The 27,421-nt window shown below is 38.0% G+C and overlaps 1 protein-coding gene across 1 annotated transcript in view; it reads right to left on the bottom strand.

Moving 5' to 3' along the window:
• The window catches only part of PRTG (protogenin), an 87,024-nt gene that overhangs the window by 36,533 nt on the left and 23,070 nt on the right, over window positions 1–27,421 (bottom strand). Inside the window, 9 exon segments of the mRNA XM_063345590.1 lie at window positions 2,167–2,355; window positions 3,512–3,817; window positions 4,849–5,013; window positions 8,963–9,210; window positions 9,849–10,008; window positions 10,617–10,775; window positions 11,936–12,073; window positions 12,376–12,509; window positions 13,513–13,657. Coding sequence (XP_063201660.1) covers window positions 2,167–2,355; window positions 3,512–3,817; window positions 4,849–5,013; window positions 8,963–9,210; window positions 9,849–10,008; window positions 10,617–10,775; window positions 11,936–12,073; window positions 12,376–12,509; window positions 13,513–13,657 — 1,644 coding nt within the window.

The following is a 27,421-nucleotide window of genomic DNA, read 5'->3' as shown; positions in this document are numbered from 1 at the left end:
TGTTGCATATAATTTTACGTGCTATATTCTCCACATGTGCAGCTGCCACAGGCAGAAGGTTGGTTGAGTACTGTTTTCTAAGAAATAATTTAGCGTGCACAAGTATTTCAAACAGAAGCTTCTCCATGGGCAAATACAGTAGTCAGACAGGCACTGTCACTATGAGAAGTCTATGTGAACTTCCTAGGCTTCAACATCTTAGCAGTGGAAAATCATGACTTAATCAAGTTTCCTGTGCCAAGTCAGTCTTTTGTACCTGTAGCAATGAATCCTTTTTCTGTAAATGTTACAAAGCAAACAAAAGTAACAAACCAGCAAGGAAACTTACACAGGAAAACTTCCCATAGTCGATATGCACTTCAAATAGCTCAAAAAATCCCATTAAAAATTAAAAAAAGAAAAAAAAAAAGAGATTACTTCTACTGAAGTTATTTGAAAAAAAATACTCTTCAGTTGATCTAACCCATGGCAGCATAAATTACACATATATGGAAAATATAAATTATGGCAATCAGATTATATGGAATGTATCATGTTTTGGTAACTATATTGAGATACTTAGAATTATGATAAGGAATAAAAACTCAGCACATCACAATTACACATATATGAAAAATATAAATTACGGCAATCAGATTATATGGAATGTATCATGTTTTGGTAACTATATTGAGATACTTAGAATTATGATAAGGAATAAAAACTCAGCACATCACATGCACCATGACTGAATGGTTAACTCAAGCACATGAATTCTTCCATGCCCACACTTCTTGTAATTCAGTTAACAATGTGACCGTGTGGAAGTTGTAATTTCCCAAACTCACTTTGCTTTTGTTTTCCCCTCTGTCTACATGCTTACTGGAAAGAAAAACCAATAAAAACACACAGTTAATATACATTCTAACATAATTCTTGAAAATAATATTTTAATCTGAGGAGGATTAGTGTACTGAGAAAATCTGTATGATGTGGATCACACAGTTAATAAATTCGCATGTGTCTGAAATGACTGCTCCGTAACTGCATGACGAGAAGACAAAAAAATAATGCATGTATGTCCTAGGACACAGAGACACCACATCCTTTCAACCCACTGTTCTTTTGTCTCTCAGCTCTGTTAAACAGTCAGCTGCTGCCAGATGCTCTGGCTAGAAATGGTCACAGATGGTCAGTTGTCCAGTTAAGAGACCAGAATACTCTCCTCTAAATCTCCCCTAAAATAGCATCTCAACTGTATGCAGCAGATGAGAATACCTGAGCATGGTCAAGAGGCCATTCGACCTACTTACGACTGCAGGTCAATTTTGATAATTTAGTCAAGATTAATTCTCTACACTACCCCTAAGTAAACTATCTCAACATACTTCAAACATTAAGTGTCAAGTCCTATATTACTTTTACTGATTACATTACAGATCGCATCTTTTTATGAAATAAATACTCAGTTTTATATATGTAAACAGAAGCACCTTCTACCTAGGGATAACACCAACATTTCTGTGCTAATACACATCACAAGAGCTACAGGAGGAAACAGAGTCAGATGATCAATGGAAAGACTTCAATGTGACTCAGCAAGCTCTGTGCCCTAATCTTTGTGATCAGTCCTGCAAATATTTACCAGTACTTCTTAAAAATATTAACAGGAGAACAACATGCACAAGGGCTGCTTGCTACTGTGGTGAGCAAGCAGCGCTTGTTGTGCAGTATAGCTGTCACAAAGGCTACAAATAACAGACAAATAGGCTAGAAATACCAGAGAAAAGTCTTTTTTATTTTAATCTTTCACTGTTACTAGATCAGACATGAATACACAAAAGCTGAAAAAAATTAGTATTAAATGGAACGTTAAAAAGCTATGTCTAGCATTTACTAGCGGTATTTACTAACTATAAGTTCTGTACTTACTTGTGATAAGTAGTTGAGTGTCCTTCCAACTTACACAAGATTTATAAGATCTGGTTATCTAAGAGTTGTACAACACATATTTTGGGAGAGGATTATTCCATCAGCAGCTTAACTGAAGCTTGCAAAGTTTATTGCTGGGAAACTAGATGGTCAGACCTAACATTGTTGCCTTACAGGTCTAATGATTTACGGTCTCCAAGATGTCCTTGACTTCACTGTCCTCCAGAACAGTTAAGAAATATTTTATATACTCACCTAAACCACTGACAGTATACTCGAGATCACTGGCACCCAACAGAATTGGCCCATTCTCCTGCTGGCCTTCTTCCTTGTAGTACAGTTTGTACCCCTGAATAGCTGCAGTGTCCTCAGAGTCCTGCTGCCACTGTACTGTAATGGTTGTACAGTTCATCGGCTCCAAACGCAGCTCAGGAGACTTTGGTGCTGGTTTTAGAGAAACATATATAATATTCTTATATTCCAGAAACAACTAATTTTCACGCAAAAATTTGGATGCCCATCAGTCCAAAGTTCACTCAAGACTTTGATTCTAGCTCATCTAGCTCATCAAGAAACAATTGTTTCTTTATTATGATGTCTGACTCCCTATAAGCTAATCTAACAACTTAGTTTAGGATAAATCAGAATAGAAACATTTTTTAATTCTTCATCTTAATCAGTTAATCAAATTTATAAGGTAGTTATTTTCAAAGAAAGATGAAAACACTCCGAAGAGAGTTATAAAATTACCTCCTGTTTTAAAGTGAGCCAGAGCAAATGTGATTAAGAATAACATCACAGTTCATCAAGTGCTAATAATTTGCTATAGTAGTCAAAACTCAATGACATCCAAAGTGGATGGATGTGTGTTACAGCTAAGAAAAAAAGCTAGAAATTCAAATCTACATTTTTTTCAAGCCATTCATGCAAAGTTGAATGCTCTTCTGCGTGACATTACTAAATAGTAATCTAATCCAAAATTCAGTTACAACAACTTAAATTAAGACTTCAAATATAATGTCAAATTGCATATTCAAAACATATGTGCGTTTTGTTTGTAATACAGACATTCATGCATCAACTCAGATCTTTTACACTGAACAACAATGGGGTTTGGGTTTGTTGAATTTTTTTACTGTATTTATATAGAACAGGATAAAAACTGTATTATCATTGAAAATAAGTCTACAAGCTAAAACATTTGAGCAGCTCACAAACAGGAATTAAAGTTTCTTGCCACCATGTCAAATATGTGAACATCAACATGTGGAAACAATCAAAGATTGACACCAAAATAATATATCAGCTTTTCCTTTTCTTGTCACATATAAGGCCTTTCTTAAAACAGATTAGTTCCTCTTCAACTTTTGATCCTGAAACTATGTATTAACTGCATTTAATTTATTAAAGGAATCAGAAGGTTTTGCAAATTATGCACAGAGTCATGGTTAGAAAACTATTTCCTAGATCACCAGAACAAGAACATGTAATGGGAAAACCTACTTCACATCCTTGCACTACCTGTCAGAAAAATTCGTAGTCTTCAGAGGAAGCCTGCAATTGACTCCATCTCTAGGCTCCTGGTAATGTTAAGAATTACCTTTCACACTTGTAGCTTTGGGAGTCCGGTGGGAAGTCCACAAAGATGCCTCTCCCCAGCCAATCCTTGTTGCAGCAGTGATACGAACCAAGTAGACACTGTCAGGCCTCAGGCCTTCGAGGAGATATTCATCTGAAGTCCCTGGAAGCTCCAAGACTTGGACTTTGGTCTCTGTGCTGAGGCGGAAAGACAGACGGTACAGGACCACCTGACCTCTCCTGTATTTTGCGGGAATTGGCAGCCAAGAGATGAGAATATCCGTAGGACTCCTGCTTGTCAAACTAATTTCAGGAGCTCTTAAGGGAACTAAAAGGAAAAGGCAAAGCTTTTGAGCTCAGGAAAGAGAGAGATGGAAAATTCTCATCTGACACTGTAGCCTGTGATGAGGTGCTAGTAACATAAATAATCCAAGTTTTGTAGATTCTTGTTTATTTTAAGGATAACTTGACACTGCTCATACTTCTCACCTTCTGCGTGCAGTATAGCCTTAGCAAGCTCCTTTCTGTAAGGCCCTCAACATTTTCTTCTCTTATTACTGCCAGCAGTAATCAAAGGCAATCAGCACCTTAGTGTTCTGACAAACTGACTGTCAAGGTTAGATGCAGCAGCTTAAACCAAGAGCCTCGACAACAACCTGTACTCTTGAAGACTCAGTGTATGTTCTCTTCCACCAATCATGTAACGAGGGTCGTAACTCCTGGCAAAGAGACAGGCAGACAACTGGAACTGGCAACGTTCCACACTGCCAACGCTTAACCCTGTCAGAATTTATTAACCAGTTCTAATGAACTATACTAAACAGTTTGTTGTTGCCTTGATGTTCAGATAGTTAAATCACTGCACAGAAATAAGTCAGTGGAGTCTTTTATGAAATTCTGATTCTACTAACAAGCACATAGATTTTTTTAAAAAGTTACTTTTTTGTTATAGCAAATTTTTTCCAAATTTTCCTTCAAAACTTGCAAAAGATGCAGTGGGTGTGTGGTTTGATTCGTGTTTCAGATGCACAAGAGAGAGTCATAGAGACTGAATCCTAGGCTATCATCAAATTCTTACCACTGAGGAAGTTCTTAAAGATTTAGAATAGTTATTTACATGATTTAATGAAATGTCTTTCAACTTAGAAAGACACCGTGTAACATACGATGTTGCCCTGTCAGAATGTTATTTTATCCTCATTCCTTTAATTAGCTGGCTCAATCTTACATTGCACGTTATCAGAAGTCTCACCGATGTCAACAGAAGTTTGGGATCCTCAAGAGCTGCTAGCACTGGATTGCACATTTCTATTCAGTGCAAATTAAAATGTTCACCTAAATCAGTAGTATTTGTCTTACCATCTTCAAGGGTGTGCTGAGTCACATGATCTGACATCTGACTGGCTCCCAGGGGCATATAAGCTACAATATAGAAGGTGTAGTTGCTGGCTGGTTCCAAGTCATCAATAATGTAATGGGTTGTATCATTTCCAATGACCACTTGGTACTCTTCGTTGTTTAAACCTGGCATAAAACAAGGGTTAGACAAACAAAAAATTCTGACAATCCCTAAACATCACAGTATCTTGGCTTTAAGATCTTACAAAGTTATTTCATGTTCTTCCCCAGCCTACCTCTATTTTTTCAACCCTAGTAAGTAAAAGCTCTTTTATGCACAGGAGTAACTGTGTCTTGCTCTGGTGTAGATTATGGTGTTTCAGGATTTTCCTGAATAAGGGATGCTGAATGCAATTCTAAACCCTATTTAGAATTAGTCACAACAAACTGTGCCCAATGTACAGTAACACAACAGACAAGCTCTAATAGCCTTATCATTCATACCAAGCTTCTAAATCTATTTGTTTAGAGTCAGGGAGGTTTTTTCAAAACCTATTTACAGAGCTTTTCTATAGCAGACTGCAAGGAATGCGAGGGCTCCACTCCATCAAAAACAAAACAAACACCACCACCCCCCCAAAGAAACAAACAGAAAGAATTTATTCAGCAAAAGGATCTCATTTTAGCCCTGCAAATTCTATTACATTTGATTGACACGTTTTTTTCTTTAATTTGGAGAAAGGCCAATAAGAACAGACCAGAATGAGCTTCAAAAATGTTTGGCTCCTTAGTGAGTTGTTAAAAAAAAAAAGGGGGGGGGGGGGGAATTCTCAGCAATTCACATTAAAATATGCATAGCAATGCATGCAGCAGTCCTTGTCTTTGTTGGGCTTTATTCCTATAGAGGAAGGCTATAAAGTGGAATAAGTGTGGTGAAAGCTGCTGTGTTAACGAACAATTCACACCAAGTGCATGTCAACTTAATCAAAACTCTGTAAGAGCCACCTCCTCCTCCTCTTCACAACTGAATTTATAAACAAAACGAAAGGCAAATTCCACCATTAAGTTTTCCCACATTTATGAATTAACTTGATAGCATTTTAATTAGACAAGATTACGAGCATCTCACAACAGACTAGTTAATGGCTTGTTAATTAGGAATCGCAAGGCACGATTTCTGACCTGCTAAACAAGATCCTTGAGCTCAAATTAAAAGGACTTGTTCTCTCATTGAATGGATTGCTAGGCCTCATGCAGAGGCCCTAATGAAACAGCCATAATAGAGAACAAGGCTTGCCTTCCACCACAATCAGTGTTCCCTTTGTGCCTTTTCTAAATCACTAACAAGGAATTAACACACTCCAACATGCACGCTCATCAGACCCTTATTCTTCTTGCTACTATGACCCTGATTTGAATGTAAAATATTCTGCTTAAAGAAACAAAAAACAAAAACACAAAAACCCACCTGTTAGTTTCTTCAACTAACTTGATTAAAACACTAACTTTTTTTTTTTTTTTAAATAGGGAAGAGGACCTGAGCCTGTTTTTACAAGCGAAACATCAGAATACTCGAGTTGTGAAATTAAATGATGAGTGATGGTATCTTTTGTATTCAAAGCACCTACCACATTGTGAAGTCTACAGAAAAAAACTCTACAGAACTGCATATTATTAGTGTATTATCCAGTTTTCCTTTCCGTTTAAAGTTTATGGAATCATAAGCATCAGTACAATTTAGGAGACTTAGCAAGCACTGTTCTTTTGCAATAAAATGTTCTTCACTCACACTGAAAAATGTGGTTCCTAACTTAAAAAAAAAAAAAAAGAGTAACATATGGACACAAATGTATAAAGTTACACATGAGAAGCTTTGAGCAAGCAAGATATACTCTGATTAAGTCAGATACATCTAGGATAGTTTTTAATCTTCATGGGTCTGAAATGGGATGTGAGGGTGGACCAGGGAAAGACAGGCTGAAAGGAATAATGAAAGAAATTAATACAAACTATTTACATTAATACATAATTATCGAGAATTCTTACAGAGTAAATAAGGTGTTGACAAGGTGAACAGTCTGTTAGCACCTCTATGGCCTGGTATGGTGTGAAAGTCATCAAAAGATTTTCCTTAATATTTAATTTGCATTTCTTTAAATATAGTTGCTTCTAAATTTACATCAGAGAGGTGGCTGATGGGATACTTTCTGATAAAGGCATTTTCGAGGTTTTTAATAATGCCTCTGATATGTGGTCAACATCCTCAGAAAGGTTTACAGGCTATCACTTGAAAGCAATTATTTTTACAGAAATGCAGCCCACTAGCCTTTTAAGCGCAACATTTTTTCTACAAAACAAGACAAAAGTGTTTTTATGTCCTGATGCAGATCTTCTGGTACTACCCAATCATGTTACCAAAATAAAAAAATACATGGAAATCACCTACATTTTGATTCCCACCACTGTTATTACTCCTCTTAATACAGCCCTCTCCACGCTACCTGTGTGTATTTCTTTACTAATGTGAAAGGATGCACAACAGCACTATATTAAATAAAGTAAATATCACAAGACAGTTTGGAAAGATGAAAAAAATGGGTATTTGAGAAAGCAAGTTCAAATAAATCAGAGTTTTTTTGGTTGGTTGGTTGGTTTGGTCTTTTGTTTGGAGTTTGTTTTGGTTTTTAAACCAAGACAAGCTACGACCACATTTCACAAGATATAACCTTTGGATAAGTAAGCAAATGAAGCAGGGATTGCATAATGATTTTGCAGAAAAGACATTTCAGAAGATACCTCCTTTCACTACTGTGCAAGAGTATTTCCTGCACAAACACACACTTCCCTAAGGACAGTTTTCCAGTTTTCTTTGAAGTTATTCAGTCTCTGCTCTCCACGCTGGCACCGGGCACACAATTACCCAGATAACTTATCTAGTGTGACTTTATTCATATTAGCTTTAAGAGGGGGTTGTGAGCACAATACCTCAGTGACTGAAAGTGTGGGGGGTAATTTCCCGCACCTCTTGTCTGCATTATCTTTTAAAACTCCTTCCTTCCTTCCTTCAGACAAAATTCTCTTGTGTCCTGAAATATCCCACTTGCAAAAGCAAAGGCAGCTATTCCTGCATCAGTATTAGAGTAATTAAGCTGTTCTTCCTGTCCTCTGCTTAGCAGATGGCAGACTGGTATTCCGCACAGAGCTGAGCATCTGCAGTCCTGTCCTTGAATAAACCACTTACTGAATAGAAATGGAAAAAGAAACCACCCCTAGAAAACAGAGCTGCATCACAGCTTAGTTTAAGCCATGCACCTAACAAATTTTCAAGTCACTTGGCAATCACTTCTCCTGCTTATGAAAAATGTCTGTTTTCTATCACCTTACAAATTACCTTAACTTAAAGCAATTACACAGTACTAAGGGGTTTTAAGATGTCTAGTTACTCATTTTTATTCTAACTATCCATTCCCTTTTATACAGAAATTGATATATCATTTCAGAGACAAGGATAAACCATTCATGGCTATTTCAGTACATTTTAGAGTTCGAGTATACTTTTCTCATTATAGGAGACCAAGGGTTGAAAGGAGAGCAGATTTTCCCATTCAGCCAATATTCATTCTAAGATAAGATAATTAAGTCAATAAAGTATCAATTATTCTACTCAAAAATATATGAACGCCAGTAAAGTCACTAGAATTTGGGCATCTAGACAAAAGAGCTGTCTGCGGTGAGAAGTTCAACTCTGTAAGCCTTCAGGATTCTGTATGCTCTGTCCTTCCCTGACAAGCACACACAGAGAAGAGAGTAGGTAGAAGCTCCTGCTGAGGACAGAGGGAAATCCATATAGTAGTATGGAGGCCCCAGGTTTTAAAGCCCATTCCTAGCTTCAAAATCTGCTCACTGGAGCGATCAGACAAGGGCGAGTTGGAAGAACACTCAGTGCCACAAATGAGATGGTGTGGCAAAAGTATTTTTCTCCAGGCATGCCTATTGATTACAATATCCATTTATATGCTGGTATGCTCTCATGCAGCCCTGGTTATGAACCATTCAAATTTGACAGTCTTTGCAAGGATATTCAAGTTCTTACCACACACAAGTACTTAAACAGCATTTAAATCAAGCTGCTTACCTTCTGCTTTCATATAATGCACGGAGTATGCAATCACTTTGTCTGAATTATACAGTGGCCTCTCCCACGCTAGCAGGATCGCTGAGCTTGACATCGTTTCAGCATGGACATTGTAAGGTGCACTGGGTCTGTCTTCTGACATAACTACAGTAAGCCTGGCCCTGGAGAGAATAGATCCCTGGCTATTCTCAGCCATGCACTGATAAATGGCATCGTCTTCAGGAATGATCTGGTTAATCACCAATTTACTGAATCCAAAAGGAAGAAAAAGGAGGAAAAAAGCTCACATCATGGGTAAACTCAGCTGTACATAATTCAGAAACAGTTAAGTTTGCCTCTGCTTCATGAGTTTTGTATAATTGACTTGCATGCCACAAACTCTTCTATTAGAAATGGATGTGCAGCTGTGAAATTTAGCAACTTGAAGTGTTTTTCAAAATCTACCATGTTTATGTTTTTGCCTGCAAAGGCAGGCACAGTGAAAAGAAGCCTGAAAATCTATTTCCCGCCTGCAGAAAGCACAATCTTAGGACTGTCATACCTTAACCAACTCATATCAAAGAGCTGCTCACTATACAGAAGTAGTTAACTGGAGCCTCAAACAGCTAGCAAGATTCTGGTCTCTGCTACACTACTGTAAATCTAGAGCAACGCTGTGGAGAAATCACCTCAGTTTCCCCCCCAGGTAAGGCAGTGATCACAAAAGCTTTGCTGGGGATTTTCGGTATTGATTAATCTGCATTCCTTCTGCCAAGGAAATATCATAACTACATTTAATGTCTGATTTCATGTTTACTTGAGTTTTATCTTGCTTGGCTACATTTAGTTACTGGAATTTTATCCTTTGGTAGGTAGCACAGCTCTCATACAGCAATTGTAATCTTACCTGTTGTACATTTTTATTCTACCATTGGAGTGTATTCTCCTTCCATTTTTTAACCATGAAATTTTGGGGGCAGGATTTCCATCTGCCTGACAAGCAAAACGAGCAGTACCAGCTCTAGGCCTTGTTAAACTTTCCGGCCATTCCACAAAGGAAGGTGGAGCTACAGGTAAGTAACAAGGGGAAAAAAAATAAAATAAAAATCAAGCCCCCACAAATGCAAGGACAGTCAGAATAATAATGAATTTTCCACACACCAATCTCTCTCCTCAGGCCACTCAAATACACATACACCCATGCAGAAAGCACATTCCATGTAAACAAAGCGCGTTTGTTTAAAGACACATACTATCTGCACAGATAGCAACATTTCTACACATTTTTGTTATGCATTTATTAATACAAAAAAATCAAACTCCAGCCTACAACATACTGCTCACAAAGCATGCATGTATATTACATATTTCTACTTGGTTATGGGATTATTTTTTTTTCCTGTGTTGAAAGCTTGTCTTCCCAGAGCAAACATTGCACCTGGGTATCTCCAAGCACAAATGAACTGCTAGTTTATAACTCAAACGTTGAGTATCTGACACTTCTCATCTAAGTCAACAGACAGAAGAAGGCAGCCACTGTGATCTGTTTCATCTCTGCAGTCTCCCTACAGCCCTTGGTGTGCTACGTTTGAGATAAAAAAATTCAGCACAGTACATAGTACAGCTCGAGACGGACACAAGTTAAAACACACAGTGGAAGTCAAAGCAGGCTCACCGAGCACAGTGAGAGTTGCCATTGCGACTGTGAAGTTTCGTGTGCCTGGAATGGTGGCTCGACAGACATACACGCCTGCATGTTGCACCTTTACGTCAGAGATCATGAGGTTCCCATTTCCAAGGACACGGGTATTGAAGACATCAATGGACTTATGGTCTATTTGAGAGAGTGGGAGAAGTGTGATTATAAGGCTGTTCAATGCACCTAAATAACTTACCTAAATAGGGTTGCTTAGGCAGTAATGGCATAGATTAGATTTTAAAAGTCAAAAAACGCAAAGGATAATCACAGATGAGCTTTCAGAGGTTTCCATTTTGCATTTGCTTTGCACTTTAGTTATCTGACCATTCAGATGGCTGGGTCTCACCACTTGGTAAGTGGTTTGTATCTAAAATTTACCGTCACAGCTAAAAAACCTAATGCCGTTTTCCCAGTTAGCCTCCCCCGTTGCCTTGCACTACAATTCGGTTCATCGCTACCAACATCCACAACATCTTTACAAACAGAGATCATCTGTTTCCTTCTGAATGATGCTGGGGACAAAATTAGTACATCTGATTACCACATATTTTATTTTATTTTCAAAGCAAATGCTCTGTGACTGTTAGGTAGCTTTTTTCTTACTTATTTGTCTATAAGAGCCATTGAATAAACCAAGAAACATATGTTTATTTCTCCCACTTTTAGAAATAAAAATGTAAAATTTTTCATGCTTCTACAGGCACAGTCCTGACTTTCATATTTAGGTACATGTCAGAATAAAAACAGAGGTAGTTTTCATGGAAAAATGGGATGCGCTGATGGATGTTATTATTCTTACTGCATTCCCTCTCTTCTCCCCTTCTAGGCAGACTATTGGGGGTTTGACTATACCTATCCATAGTCCAAAGGGCTCACTAACACAAGGTCCAAATCACATTCATATACTGCTTCTAAGAAGAGGGGGAGAAACATTTACAGGAATATTTCACTGGATGCAACCACTCCAACCTGCACTAACTCACCATTGATTCTACTCCGAGTCACAGATCCCTGGAGGTCACCACCTTACCCAACACTTTGCCCAGATGGTGCTGGGGGCAGTGCAGGATTGACAGCAGAATTGGGGAGCCTAAAGCCTCAGAAAACCTCACAACTTCTTAACAGCAGTATGGAAGTATGCAGCTAAGAGTGCTTCACTTATCCTACCCTAACCTACTAATCATTACCTACTACACGAAGCCTCAGAACAGCAACCTAATTGCTGAAATCCTTTCTTTCCAGTTTCACTTCCTCTCCACAGGCTGAAGGTCACATGCTGTAATTTTAAGACCTACCTAACCGGCTCCATGAGATGATTGGCTTTGGATTCCCTGTGGCTACACACTCCAGTATGACAGTTTGATGAAGAGATGCCGTAATGTTTTGAGGACCAGCTATTATAGATGGCTTGTGAAAAGGCTTCAAGTCTGAGGCTTTGAAGGGGAGGAAAAAAAAATAATCAAAGAAAGTGATAACAATTAAACAAAACCTTAATTAAATAGGAAATAAAACATGACTTTTTTTAAGGATGCTTACAATTAAATTTACACCAAAGCCCTATTTCAGTAATTGTGGAAACTTACACTGGACATATTTTAGCCACAAGATACAAGCAAGCAAAATTATTATTTGGGCAAGTGATTCGGAGGACTGTTACAGCTCTTCAACACACGTAAGTGTTTTTGCTATAATGTAAAATAGACTATAATGCCATTGAAAAAAATCTCACATGTACCTGGAATAACACTCAGCACTGCCTCAGTGCTTTTACGTCTATTGGCTATTGTTGTGGCAACACAGCGATAATTCCCAGCATCCGTCTGTTCAACACCATAGATCTGAAGAACTCCTGTAGGTAGAGCAGTTATCCTGTCACAGAAACAAAAAAAGAAACGTGGATAAACATTCAGCCAATGAACACCATCACAGAATTAATTACTTGATTTACAAACAACCTACACTGACTTGGGAACAGAAGGCTGGTGACTCAAAAACATTCTCTATATATGACTCACCTCCCCACTTTTCTGAACTAGTGGCAAGATTCCCCCAGCACCACGATGAGAGCAGAGGAATTTACTTTCAACAAGCAGACCTTTCTCACCCTCAGAAGCAACAATCCTAACCTTCTTTAGCCAGCTACTACGTTCATACTATTCAGGTTGGCTGATTTTTGGCAGCAATTTCTGATATACTGGCATAACTGGTATACGGTTCCCAGAAACCCATCTATGCTTTCAATTTTTACGTTTCGCTTTTTGCCTTCCTTTGCATGCTAGGTATCTTAGACATGTTCAACAAAAGTTGCATGTCGAGAAGGATGGGAGTAGGTTCAACAAATACAATCTGGACAGGGAAAGAACCTAGCAGGGAGCAGGCTGTACGCTTCAAGGTTATCAATTCAAGATAAGTCCCCCTGTGCAAAATTTCCCTAGCATGAAGTGTTTAAACTCAATTTTCTGTACATATAATTCTTTATTGGCCCTCTAAAGAAAAACAGGTTCAGCACCAATTCTTCTGTGAAAGCAAATCCTCTAGTTCAAACCACTCCCACAGCCCAAGTCCATCTATTCTGTATCCCTCAGCAAATGCCATTCCTGAAGAGGGCTTTCATACAAAATTCTCCAATGACAATTCATCGGTCAATGATTACTGTGTAGACAATAGCGAGTGATTCTGGTCTGCACTCATAACACCTGTTTTAAATTCATTAACAACATAACTATTACTAGCTATTTTAATAGTTGACATACAATACACATGGAACCTTTTTTATTTAATGGCATTGCAAGTATTCAGATTTCCTTCTTGTAGCAGGCTCAAAATTATCACAGGAAATAAATGACATGCTAAGATGCGTAACTATACATACCTGTCCATGACTAAAGGTAAAGTTGTTCGATTCACTTCCCATGTCACAGTAGCAGGAGGGTTTGCTGTTATTTTACAGGCAAATCGAGCTACTCCACCTTCTTGGACCTCAGTCGAAAGTGGCTGGACTTCAAATGCAGAAATCGCTAAAAATAAGAGAACATTGAATTTAAAGGGCTAAAGAGAGGAAAAATTCCTCTCTAAACCAAACTCCAGATCATAGATCAACTTGCAAAAATACCCAGAAATACTTCTAATAGCAGTCTTTTCCACATGCAAAGAAAGATAGGTCTAATTACCCTGTCAGCTTTGCTCAATAGCATGGTTTCATTGGTTGAAGATTTACTTAAAATAACTTTGGTTTAACCTAATTTGGTACAAAAATGTTTCAATGACAATGAAGATGACACTCTCAAACAGAATTAAGCATAGAAATTGACTGGCATGCTGCTGGAAAGCACATCAATTATTAAACTACTGAAGTTCATGTCAGTTCAACTCTTTTGCGACTGACCACCCCACTATACATAAAAAAAAAAAAATAAAAAAAATCTGACTGCGCTAGAGAATTTCCAAAACAACATTTGGTCCCTGACAGTCATATTTTAGTCCTTTAATAATACTCACTGTAGTAAAAGCATTTATATAATTGTACAAGTTCATGTTTGATAAGAAAAAGAAATCAAAACCAAAGATCTCAAAATAAGTTTAATCATGTAAGAACACTTTCATCCCAACAGTCCGAGCAGTCACTGAGAGGATGTCTGATGCATAAAGCACCAATATAATTTCAAGCATTTACAACTTAAGGAGTTCACAAAACTGAGCCAATTGAAGTGGCAGATCAATAAATACCTTCCAGATAACAGACACCTAAGAAATTGATCAGTAGTTGGATTTCTTTGCTCAGAAAATAAAAGCCAAAGGGAAAGGAATACAAGCCCCTCTAATTAATTGCTCCATTTACTGCTACTTACAACATAATTAACAGAAAGAACAACTCTTCAGAGGCAACTCTTTTTGGATAACTTGCAACTCAAATAATTCCACACACATTCCCACCCCCCATAACTGCGCAGGGAACAACCTCTGCATAAACTCAATGGTACTGATTTGTTTTTTAAAAAAATCAGATTTCAAATAAATTTCTACTCATGTATAAGTTATATAGAAACATAAATCTTGTATAAATTATATAGAAAACAGCTTTGTGAACAGACCTCTCCAAGACCGTGATTAACAAGACAACCGAACCACCTTGTACAGCAAAATCACCTGAAAGCAGTTGTGGCCACATGATGCAAACACCATGGCTGTTGGAAACTAGGTCTGGCACCTCAAATGTGATTCATATGCCCAGTACACAAGCAGAGATGCTGCTAGCATCCATTTTTACGACCAGTCCGGTGCTTTTGGCAGCGGGTCCCCACAGCCCCAGCACACTCTGCAGCCTGCTCCCTACCCACCTTCACTGCAGACAGAGCTAGCCTCTCTCACCAGCAGAATTTAACACAGTTCCCTACGTTCCACTTTTTGTTCTTTGTTTCATTTATGAGCAGTACCAGGTCCAAGATAAAACAAAAAAAACCCACAACTTGCATAAAAATGTTACAACACAAGTCTTACATTTAAAGCCTGTTGAGGGAAGACAGGAAAATAGTTCTCTCCTTAAACAGATTTTCTTTTGCTTGCTAAGGAATCATCAGAAGAAAAAAGAGACTTAATAGTTCTTTGCCTACCTACAGAAGTTCAGCTTCACAGAACAGACAGACTCAGTGCAAGTCAAATCACCTACACATACAGCAGGTTGTTCCTGAAACTCTGAAACTTTCTGGATTTGCTTTCTGATTAATTTCATGCAGTCCAACTCTCCCGTCGTTTTCCACCACAGAAGAGAGTGGTGAAAAAAAAGAGAAAAAAAAAAAAAGGCATCCAGGCTTGTCTTACTTCCTCCCATCCCTCCTTCTCCGTTCTAACTCCTTCCTACACAGAAAACATGCGTTCACCTGGAGTCAGAATACTATTTCCCTAGTGCTGTTCCTAACAGATTTTCTAACAGAAAACGCAGTGCTTTGCATTCTTCATTTATTTACTGAAAGTACAATGTAGCAAACCAGGCAAGCCTCCTTAGCTTTAAAATAAAAGCTCTAGGAATGTAATGAAGGCAGACAATAAGAACAACACAAATCAACGTAACTCGAGTTTCAGACCATCATGTAGCACGGCTGCACCACACAGCCAGCGGTATAAGAAAGGACCATTTTAACACGGCAGAAAGCCAGCCTTATCGAAGCAAAGCTCTTGCACACCTTTTAGAAGTTTCATCTCCATAGAAACTATAAAAATCACACCCAGAATTTTCTTATATCAGCACGATTATTTAAAGGGACAGATTGAGACAACAGAAACACAATATTCAGTTTTCATTTATGTATATAAAAATAATTATTTCCATGCATCTGGTACATTACAGCTGAAGATTAAAGACAGAAGTGATACTCTCAAGAACGACAAAAGAAACTGAGGAACATTAGTATTTCACAGAACACAAAATGCCATCATGATAGCAAGCAAGAACAGATTCAGCTATACTAGTTAGAAAATCCAATGCAAGTTGTTAATTGAAGCTGATATTTAAAGAATATTTTTTCCTCCTGAGCAGGAACGACGCATTTCCTCAGAAAATCAATCTTTAAAGACAGCAAAAGTCAGAACTCCAGAGAACTGCGCAAAATCTTCAGAAAAACTCATTAATGTCACTAAATGTGGTTTTAGAAACAAAAAATCCCCACTTATCTCTCATCTAAATTTATACACTGTTTATCAGTTTATCTCAGTACTTGCCCCTTCTGTATCTTGTTTCTTTACGCAAATCTCTGGTTTCTTCTTAATTCTGACTTTATTTGTTCCAGTAAAATCTGTTTTTACAAGTCTATTGCTGTCTCGTGAAACCTGACCTCTTTGTAACAGGCTTGTTTTCATGGCAAGCGTTGATACCAACTCAGAACCCCAAGAAAAAGTCATTAAAGCAGTGCTGTTAAGAGGCCAGAGCTCTATAAAATGGATAAGAAACAAAGTCTCGAGAGACATACGTTGTTCCCGAAAACAACCCTGCAAAATGCAATAAATGTAAGTGCCTTTTTATTTGAGTTTCCCCCTCTTCTCCAGTCTATTTAATCATTTTGTTCCCAGATTTATAGCCAAAAGAAAACAATTAATGTTGCTCCAAGAACCTGATGCTCCCACCCTTTTTAACTTGCAAGATACCAAATGCTGCTTACAGAAGAAGAAAACAATAGCTAGAAACTGTATTTACTTTTATAAACTCCTGCAATTTATGTGATGGGAACATGTGTTTGTATAGTTACTTTTGAGTATGAATATCTTTGATGGTATAAAACACAGTTTTGTCCAATAAAGTTACCTATGCAGAGAGAAATCAGAGTTCAGTTCTGGTATCCAGGCAAATATCCATAGACTCAAAATCCAAATGATTACTTGCTGTCATACACTGATTAAATATTAGAGAAACACTGCTGGTGTCTCCTTCACCACACACAGATTGAATACTATTCTGCCTGCATGAAAAAAATAATTTGTGTACCTAAACAGGTTTACATAGCCTTAACTATTAAGGTACGAAAAAGTAAACCGTAAGAAGCTCATCCCTCACACCTTTTTGTTCAAATACAGCAGCAGTCCTTCACTCACTTAAATTAAAAGAAAAAAAAAGAGAGAAACAAACAAACAAGAAAGAAACACAACACACACCCACTCCATTCACTCCTGAAATGAAGTCCTGAAGCTTATTCAAACACAAGTCCAGGTGACTTTTTCCCTTAAATGCTGCACTTTCTACTCGCACCCTTTGTGGCATTAAGTGATTTTCTGAATGAGCTTTCTTAAGGAGCAAAAGAAATTCCAACAACCTACATGTTCATCATTGCTAAAGCTTGCTGGTTTCACCACAGCTGACACTAGCCCCAGACTGGACTGCAACTGTGTAATACAGAAACTGAAAGAATGGGAGATAAAGCCCCTCAACTGAAATTACTCTCTGAACTGAAACAGTAGCACAGAATTGGGTTTCATGTAACCAGAATGCAGCAAATAGCCAGAAACTCTCCAGCACATGACACCGACCACTTCGGTGTTTCTCAAGAGACAACGGCCACTCAGAAAGATGAACTGCTCAGGTGGAAAGAACGAAAGTGCATAATGCCATTTGCAGAATTTATGTGTTAATGCTACTGAGAATTACACAATAGCCCTAACCCTTCAAATGAAACCAAGAATCTTTTTCTTTCTTTTTTTTTTTTTAAATTCTCAGTTGAAGAGGTTTCATTTGAGAAAAATAAACTTGCATGTTAAAGAAAAGCTATGGCTTTTTCCAAAGAAATGCATTTCAGAACAGCACATGATAAATTTAATAATGAATTTTCTCCTTTTGATCTAGTTTTCGTGATGCTCTCTGTCTCTGAAGCAGGGTTTAAAAATTCAACAAGAGCTGGAGCTGCCGTCAAGTGATCTAATGGGTGGATGTTTGCTGATTTTCCCAGGAGATGCTAGTAAAAATTAAATAAAATATTTGGGAGCTCGTGTTCTACTTAGTAGACACAGTTCAGAGGTGAATGTCACACAAATGAAGCAATATGGGTAAAGTTTCTCATAACTGTAAGTGAAAAGGGATTACTGTGAAAGGGCATTCTGTATGTGCTACCACAAGCACAGTGTTATCTTACATTCAGCCTTAAAATTTTAACAAAGTGTTGTTTGACCTAGAATTATTATTTTTAAGATGTGAGGCATAAGAATGAGAGATTCCAGGAGAAAAGAGATCCTGACCAGTAAGAAAAGATTAAGACCTGGGACCTGATTAGCCCTGGGAAAGAAAACTGAAGAGAGAAGTGACAGTCTTACAAATATACAAAGAAGATATTAGAGAGGACAGGGAGCGATGACTCTCATTAATCAGTAAGAAGACAAAAAGCAGGAAGAGGCTTTAGCTCTAGAAGGGGAAGTTCAGGTGAGGTTGCTAAAGGGAAATGTATTAGCAAGGACCAGGCAAGTAAGGGAGGTGATACAACCGCCAGCAAGAGGGGAGCCTGGGCTGTCACCTACCTGTCCTGGGGCAGTGACACTGGTCCTGCCACTTTCCTCATACCAAATGCTACAGTAAAGATCCTTTCAGAAAGAAAATAATTTTGTCCTTCCGAAACATCCAGAATCTACTAATGCTTTTGTTCCCCCCGCCCCCAAGCAAAAAGACAATTCAGAGTAGATTTGTATGAAGAGGCTCTTCAGTTTTCCAGCCTTCCGCCTTCCCCTTCCACCTTCTCTTTCATTCTTCTTTGCTCTTCAGAGCTTTATCAATATGTTTTACATCAATAGGCCCTAAAATCTGTGAAGATAAGATAATGAAGCTAGTACATAAACAAAAGGGTATCTAACACAGAGGCAGTGCCAGCAGCACCCCTTGGTATTGTGTCAGTCAGACACCAATCCCCTGAGGAGTGCCACCCTCGGCCTTACCTGGGACCACTACTCCCGGACAATGGTCTGTACACTTACTATTCAACAGCTGATGCATTTCAATAGCTTGATCTGTATCCTTCCACACCTCCATTCTTTTCAAGCTAAGTGAGTCAATAAACTTATCTCACGGAAAAAAGTGACAAGATGATCAACAGGTACAGGAGGGAGTCTCTGATGCCTCAACAGCTCTTCAACCACCTTCGAAAGAGGAGGACAGCCCTACTGATTTTTAAAAACAAAACATCAACCTACTTTTTTGAATGATGTATTCATGATTTGAAAATAAGTTGAACTGAAGATAAGTGTTACAGCAACACAAACCTAAACGGTTCAGTCCAAAACAAACCTGACTATCTTTAATCCATATAGGCTGCAGTCTACAAGAGAGTATTGCTTTTTTAGAGGGACATGTGTGCAAAGAGAACAAATTTAAAGTACATGGGGAAATCCAAATCTTTCAAAGTAAAATATTATTGGCTTTTTTTTCAAATTATGAAGCAGGTTATAACCTGTTGTGCTTCAATTTAAAATTAATAATTTTAATTAAAAAAAAAATCATAAAGCCAATTTTGGCATACAACATACAATGATCATAGAATCATAGTATTACAGTATGGTTTGGGTTAGAAGGGACCTTGAAGATCATCTAGTGCCAACCCCCTGCCCTGGGCAGGGACACCTCCCACTAGACCAGGCTGCTCCAAGCCCCATCCAGCCTGGCCTTGAACACCTCCAGGGATGGGGCAGCCACAGCTTCTCTGGGCAACCTGGGCCAGTGCCTCACCACCCTCACAGTGAAACATTTCTTCCTAATATCAAATCTAAATCTCCCCTCTTCCAGTTTGAGGCCATTACCCCTCATCCTATCACCACATGCCCTTGTAAAAAGCCCCTCTCCAGTTCCCTTATAGGCATCCTTCAGATAATGTAAAGCTGCTGTAAGGTCTCCCCAGAGCCTTCTCTTCTCCAGGCTGAACAACCCCAACTCTCTCAGCCTGTCCTCACAGCAGAGGGGCTCCAGCCCTCTGATCATCTTCACGGCCCTCCTCTGGCCCCGCTCCAACAGGTCCATGTCCTTCTCGTGTTGGTGGCCCCAGAGCTGGAGGCAGCACTGCAGGTGGGGTCTCCCCAGAGCAGAGGGGCAGAATCCCCTCCCTCGCCCTGCTGGCCACACTGCCAGGGATGCAGCCCAGGATGCTGTTGGCTTTCCGCACTGCGAGGGCACATTGCTGGCTCGTGTTGAGCTTCTCATCCATCAACACCCCCAAGTCCCTCTCCTTAGGGCTGCTCTCAATCCATTCTCCGCCCAGCCTGTATTTGTGCTTGGGATTCCCCTGACGCACGTGCAGGACCTTGCACTTGGCCTTGTTGAACTTCATGAGGTTTGCACACGATAGGTTTAGATACACAAGGAGAATCTCTCCAGATACCTGCAAAGTCTCATAAAACAGGATTTCTAGGACGCAGGTAGATGACAGCTCTTGAGGCATTTAAAAAGCCCTGTGTTTAGTAAGCTGCTAAGGAAGCAGTTTATACATCAATTCATGCAGAAGCACATAGTCTGTAAATGTCATCTCAGAGGACATGTATTTTACGCAAGGGGTTAGGAACTTGCTGCTTCTAGGTCATTCAAGGTCTGATTTAAATGGTAACTTATATTACAGACACGAGAAAAACATCTCCTTTGCATCACTATTTAAAGGCAATATAATATCCTCACAATTAAGTCACCAAATTACCAAGAATCTTCCAATTGACTCTGAACATCTTCAGTTACCACTAAATATGAATATAAAATAGCAGATATGCTCATATAAAGTATGAGCATCAGAGAACACTACATTCTAGCAGGGACTGCTTTAAGGTTCTTGATCTAACCTGTCCTTACAATGTCATGATGCACTCAAAAAGATTTCAGTAACCGTTAGGCTGCTAGAGCAAGGCAGAACGTGTAGACCAGTATAATTTCCTTGTAGTCTCCTGTCTGAATCTCTTTATTGTCTCTTTTTTCCTACTTAAATTGTGAATTTCTTGGCACATGGACTACAATTTTTCTACATTTGCTCAATTACAAGCAAATGCTGTCTTCTGCATGTATTCCATTCACAACAATCTTAAATCCATTAACAAGGAAGTTGGATTTTTCCTTCTTTCCTTCCTTCAGGTTCTCTCCCCCCCCAAGTTTCTCTTCATTAATGCATGTATTATTCAGCAGGATTACCATACTGAACATAGGCACTAGAGTTGATGAAAGAGATTACAATGCTCAGCTTTTCCTTATAGATTCCTGTTGACTTCATTTGGTCCAAATTATATCTGTTTTCAGCGAAACACCATGGACAATTCAGGTAACCACATCACTGGTACTGCCTGCTCTGCAAAAACTCAGAACCTGCAGTGTTGTGAGTCAGTGGGGACATGAATAGGACCAAGACTGCAAGAGAAAATTTGCAAGGTGTCAGCCTGATTTTACCCAGCCAATAAATTTCCTCTGTTGAAAGAAAATAAAATTTAAAAAAATAGAAAAAGAGAAGAATAAAGTGAAAGAAGTATTATAACTATGTTGAAGTTAACTATGTTGAAGTCCCTGTTCGGATTACTGTAGTTAATTGGACCACTTACACAGAAAAAGTACTTACTCTGCAAGTAAGTGCAAGTCCATCCGAAATTTTAAGTCATTCTGGAAAGCAATCAGACAACAATCTACTGTTGTCACAGTGGAGGCATTGCTACAGCTGCAGCAGCAGGAGACAAGATCAAGAGGAAATTGAATTTTACTGATATACTGTGACCAGATGAAGACAGCAGCACCATACTAAAGAACATGTCTTCATATAATTATGAACTAAACATTTGAGGAACAAACCATCTGACATCCTCTTCATCGAGCTGGATGAAATCCAATGTAATTGGAAGAAAACCAAAGACAAAGTATTAAAAAAAAACAAAACACGCACATACACACAACAGAGGAAGAGACTACTTGTTGAATTTTGCATCTTGCAAAGCACACTCCTTTAATTGGTCCTTCTCTAACTCCGAGGATCAGACTTGATTTTATCTTACCTTGCTTTTCTTTGAAATGCAACAGTGTGTGTTAACTTGGGACCCAACCATTAGTCCTCCAGTCTTGACCACTCCAGGCATCAGAAAGATTTGCTTCTGAACTATGGAGCTCTGGTAGCTTAGCTCATAAATGCAAGCATCTACAAAGACTTTCGATTCCTTCAGTTTCACTCATCGTACAGATATTTTCCTCCTCTTAATGGCTATTATTTAAGGTGAACAACTGAGTTTGAGACAGAACTGAGTTCCATCTGTAAGAGGAAGTGGTATCATCCAGAACACATTTGGCTCTTTCAGGCACAAAGGAGAATTGTCAGTTCATGGTGACTGTTTTTATAAAAGACTAAAGAAGAAGAGATTGTAATTCAAACAACATACTGGTAAATGGCATTCTTGTAAATTACCAGAGATTTGACTCTTCTGATAAATTGGAAGTGTGGCTTTTTCCCTAAAGCTAGCTGTTACTTTTAATTTCTGCCATTGGCTGCTGACATCACTGTCAAGATGTTAAGAACTCATAATGAAAATTCTGGATAACACTATATCAGGTGCTTAACTTTTTACACTAGGATTTTAAAATTGTAATTTTTTTTCTCTGTATTAATCCCTGGCAGTAAATGCTACCACACATTGACATACTAATGTGCTGAGATAGCTTAACAAAAAGCAACCGATAGCAATACCAACCAACCAATCGTCTTCTCCTCCCCAAAATCTAAAACCAGGGAGGGGACTGTAGTGTCCATACTCTCATCCTATGCCTCTCCTCAAATTCATTAATTCATAAATTAGGGCTCTCAAGATGGTTGTTCTTCTCGCTTGCATGCTCAGAAACACCTGTAGTATGAAAAGAAGGAGAATAACAACCAGCCCTGTTCCAACTACTCACACACCCTGCACATGCTGCATCGCAGGGGTGAAGGGCAGAATATTGCCCATTATCCTTATCTAATACACAAGGAAGTCTCGTTTACAGGTTGAATCTCCAACATCAGTATCCAGAGATTTTAAAGTCCTTGAACTAACCTGAGCCCAACCACACTTCCAGTCCCAGAAAGGCAGCATGGACCTATAACTCCAGCTGCCTTTCTTAGTATTTCAAACAAGCTTTTCCAGACAATTTCACTTCCAAAGATAACATACATTATTAAAAGATTATTGAACCAGTTCATTACAATTTTTAAATCCGTACAGGTGTATATATTTATATAAAAAAATACATAGTGTAACTGGTACAGTTAGAGAAACCACAGTCTTTTGGCCATCCCACTTCACCTCACTGATACCTTGGGTATAGCTTTGCTAGAATGGCACCTTGTACCCTCTAACCCCAAATTAAACTAAATCCTTGTAATGTGCAACAATGAGATTCCTGCTATTAATCCCCGGATTTTAATGAGGTACTAACACTAAACTGTTAGACATGACTTTAAAATCAGTATTCGCTTGAATTGCTGGAAACATGGTCATCCCTGTTTAAGGGTATTCATTTTACCTTTCTGTTTTGTTTTCCAGCTTCATATTTTAGCTTTAATTTCTTCCTCTCCTTTGTTCTATCAAGCTGGTTAGTTAAGAACTCACTCTTAGAAAGAAGACAGGATATAGACCTAAAATTACATTACAGAAATATGCTAGTTTGCCATTAGCGAGTATGGCATTTAATTTCCCAACATGAAAAATAAAATAATTTTCCTGGAAAACCTAGCGGTTGAACACCAAACATGACAAAAAAAAAAGTACCTAAATCAGATATTACATAACAGAAAATAAGTATTTTAAGGCAGAAAGAAAAAAGAAAATATGAGAGAGACGGAAACAAGCAAACAGTAGCATTACATAAATAAAAGGACTCCTCAAACCACAGTATCCTGTCAGTTTAAAAGCCCTTATAGTCAGGTGTACATTTTTTACTACTAACATTGCTACAAAGCAAGGCTTGGCACCTAAGTTAGTATTTCTACATACAGAAATATTTCTGTACTTTTCAGATTCTTTGTTAGTACCTTTCTCCAGAAACATCTGAGCATGCAGCTCAACAGCTAGCAGAGTATTTTCACAAGACAAAAAGCTCATGGATCTGCAGAACTACTGTGCTGGCAGGATGAAAATTCAACAGAAAAATCTAACTATGCATCTAGCCCTAAATCTATACTGTCAATACCACAGAAAAATCAGGTTTTCCTCATGAGTAGTTTTGAAAAACGCCTCTATAATCACTCCAAGTGGCAGGGAAATGTCCTTAAAAGAAGAAAATAGTGTAAATAGTGGTCCCTCTTTTTAATAAACTCTCTCTACATTGTTCAGGAACATGTAGAACAAAATCCCACAGCCTGCTGTGTATACTGGAAATATCAGCAAGCAGGATAACATTTAGCCTATCACCATGCTATTTGTGAAACAGATTACACTGTGTATTTTAACAGATATTTCTTGAGTTAAACGTATTTCTAGGATAAACCTAAAACACCAATTTTCTCTTCCTAAAGTGAAAACAAAATTATAAAGAAATGTTCCTCTGTGACTTTAGCAATATTAAGAAATTCTTAGATCATTATAGTATGAACACCATAGCAGCAAGTTTTGAAGACGATAGTTCAGAATTGTATTGAAAAAGGAGCCTAGTCTCAGGCAATTACCTTGGAGCATTACAATTAAATAATAGGGAGGTTAAATGAGACTGAAACTGCTGCATTGATTTGACATCATCAATAATTGATATGGGACACCTATTAATCTGTCTATCCCAAAGATTTTAGAATCTCCTAGCAGGCATTTTAACATTTTAAAGAAGGTGGATTGGAATTACAGCTTGTTCAAAATACAATCATATTCTACAGTGATCATTATTATTCTGATGCTTTGGAAAACCCTGCAGAGTGAGAAACTACAGAGCTGCATTTTTAGGAGTCACTAGAGCTTAGCACTAAAACTTGAGTTCCTCTTCCCTTTCTACCATTTTTTTTCCTATGCCAAAGAATAGATTTTATCAAAATGAGATGACATTTTGGGAGGTACTGGCATAGCTTATTGGCATCCATGCACTTCATGTTCACAAATGCAAAGAGTTTGAGAGCAGGCGTTTAAGACTGCTGATACATATTTCTTCATTTTTTCCAACCTGTTGACCAGTAAGAGCCTCACCCTTGATTTCAATAGGCTTTGAGTCAGGGCCTTACCTTAGAGAGATAAGAGACCCTTTATTAAGAAAATACCGTGCCTCCTGCCTCCTCAGTTCTCTAGATGGTGTATGTATTACTCCAGAACTCTGACATGTATTGCTTTGTTGGGATCAGAAGGAGGGAAGAAGGAAGGCTGGAAGGCAAGGGAGTTGTTCTGGTTTCTTTTACTACTTGTTACAAAGATCTTTTTTTTTCTTAAATAAATAAATACAAAATATGCCAATACTCAACTAAAAACACAAACCTAAACAATAAACAAAAGTAAAAAGGTAATATTGCAAAAAACTAACAAGATTAGAAACCCCATTTTACAGTGTGAAAGACATTTAAGCACAAAGAATGAGCTGGGTTTGGCCATGAAATTTCACATTCCCTATAGACAACACTGATCCTTCACACCATGTGCTCCCCACATTTCAGTTCACAGAACAGTATTGGCAGGTTGTAGGCAAGGAACAAATCTTTCTGAGGCATTAGTCTGCGAGACCCTTTCAAAAATCACATTTTTAGTTTTGGAGGGACCAGATACTGCTCTTCACATAGGGGTAATTACAGAAAGCTTTCACTGATAAATACCAAGGAGACCCCAGATAAGGTAATGAGTGAGGATTTGGGCCATCTGCCCTTTCTGCTGTTCTTAATTCATTACCTCTGCTCTGGTCTGGACAAATCTTCTCCAGGGCCCTGATTGCCAAGCTACCAGGTGAGCTCCTTTGCAGAGCTTACTGCAGTTTTGCCTCCAACAAACCACCAGTCAATTACACCTGGGAAACAGTCTGCTCTGCTACAACTTATGGTCACCTTATTGCAAAAACATCTACTCTAGCCTACCATATACTTAGTTACACCATTAAAACTAAACAAAGAGAAGGACGTACAATAGAGAAAGGAATGAAAAAAGGGAGAAACAACAGTAAGTTTTAATTTTTCCTTTCCTCTCTCATATTTTTGCCAACCTGCTGACAGATATCTAGAAATGTAATTTTTAGATGATGATTTCCAAACTAAGATGCAGATCACTAGGAATTACTCTCCAATCTCTGATAAGAAGGGAGAAAAGGAAATAAATCATTAGCTTCATATATAAAACCCACATTTTTAAAATACAACACAAAACTATTTCTTTGTGCATTAAAATCTTTGCACAGCAATGTCCATGATTGCCTCCCCTACCAAAAGAGAAAAAAAAAAAGAGAAAAAAAAAGAAAAAAAAAAGAGGAAAAAAAAAGAAAAAAAGAGGAAAAAAAAAGAAAAAAAGAGGAAAAAAAAAGAGGAAAAAAAAAGAAAAAAAGAGGAAAAAAAAAGAAAAAAGAGAAAAAAAAGAAAAAAGAGAAAAAAAAGAAAAAAGAGGGAAAAAAAAGAAAAAAGGAAAAAAAGAAAAAAGAGGAAAAAAAGAAAAAAGGAAAAAAAGAAAAAAGGAAAAAAAGAAAAAAGGAAAAAAAGAAAGGAAAAAAAGAAAAAAGGAAAAAAAGAAAAAAGGAAAAAAAGAAAAAAGGAAAAAAAGAAAAAAGAGGAAAAAAAAGAAAAAAGAGAAAAAAAAGAAAAAAGAGAAAAAAAAAGAAAAAAGAGGAAAAAAAAGAAAAAAGAGGAAAAAAAAGAAAAAAGAGGAAAAAAAAAAGAAAAAAGAGGAAAAAAAAAGAAAAAAAGAGGAAAAAAAAAAAGAAAAAGAGGAAAAAAAAAAAGAAAAAAGAGAAAGGTAGCATTTGCCCAGTCACAAACAAGCCACTACTTTTCTGGTACTGAAGAATGCTATAAAGGCAATGAAATGGAGAAGCAAAGAGGTCAACAGCCTGAGCACCCTTGAACAAAAGTTCCCTTGGAGATGTCAGCTGCAATCTCATTTGTTTCCTCTAACACTTTCAGGTCCCTCTGCTCCTTTCTTTAAAGCTCCTAATTCAGTGGCTGACAAATGATCACTTTAAAAAACGCTGTACAGGAATAACCAAGCCTGAATATGTCCACCAAAGATCACTAAGCTCTCCACCGTTTGGGTTGGGACTAGATTCTGTAAAAGTGTTTCTGGCCACACACAGACAGACACACACACAGACAGTTTTCACCAGCAGCTTCTCAAAATTAAGACTAGTCTGAGGTTTCATATGCAGTGTTTTCTCTTTCTGAAAACTTGGA

This window comes from Chroicocephalus ridibundus, chromosome 9 (assembly GCF_963924245.1).
Source record: "Chroicocephalus ridibundus chromosome 9, bChrRid1.1, whole genome shotgun sequence".
Lineage (NCBI taxonomy): Eukaryota > Metazoa > Chordata > Aves > Charadriiformes > Laridae > Chroicocephalus > Chroicocephalus ridibundus.
This window is presented reverse-complemented; position numbering and strand designations above follow the sequence as displayed.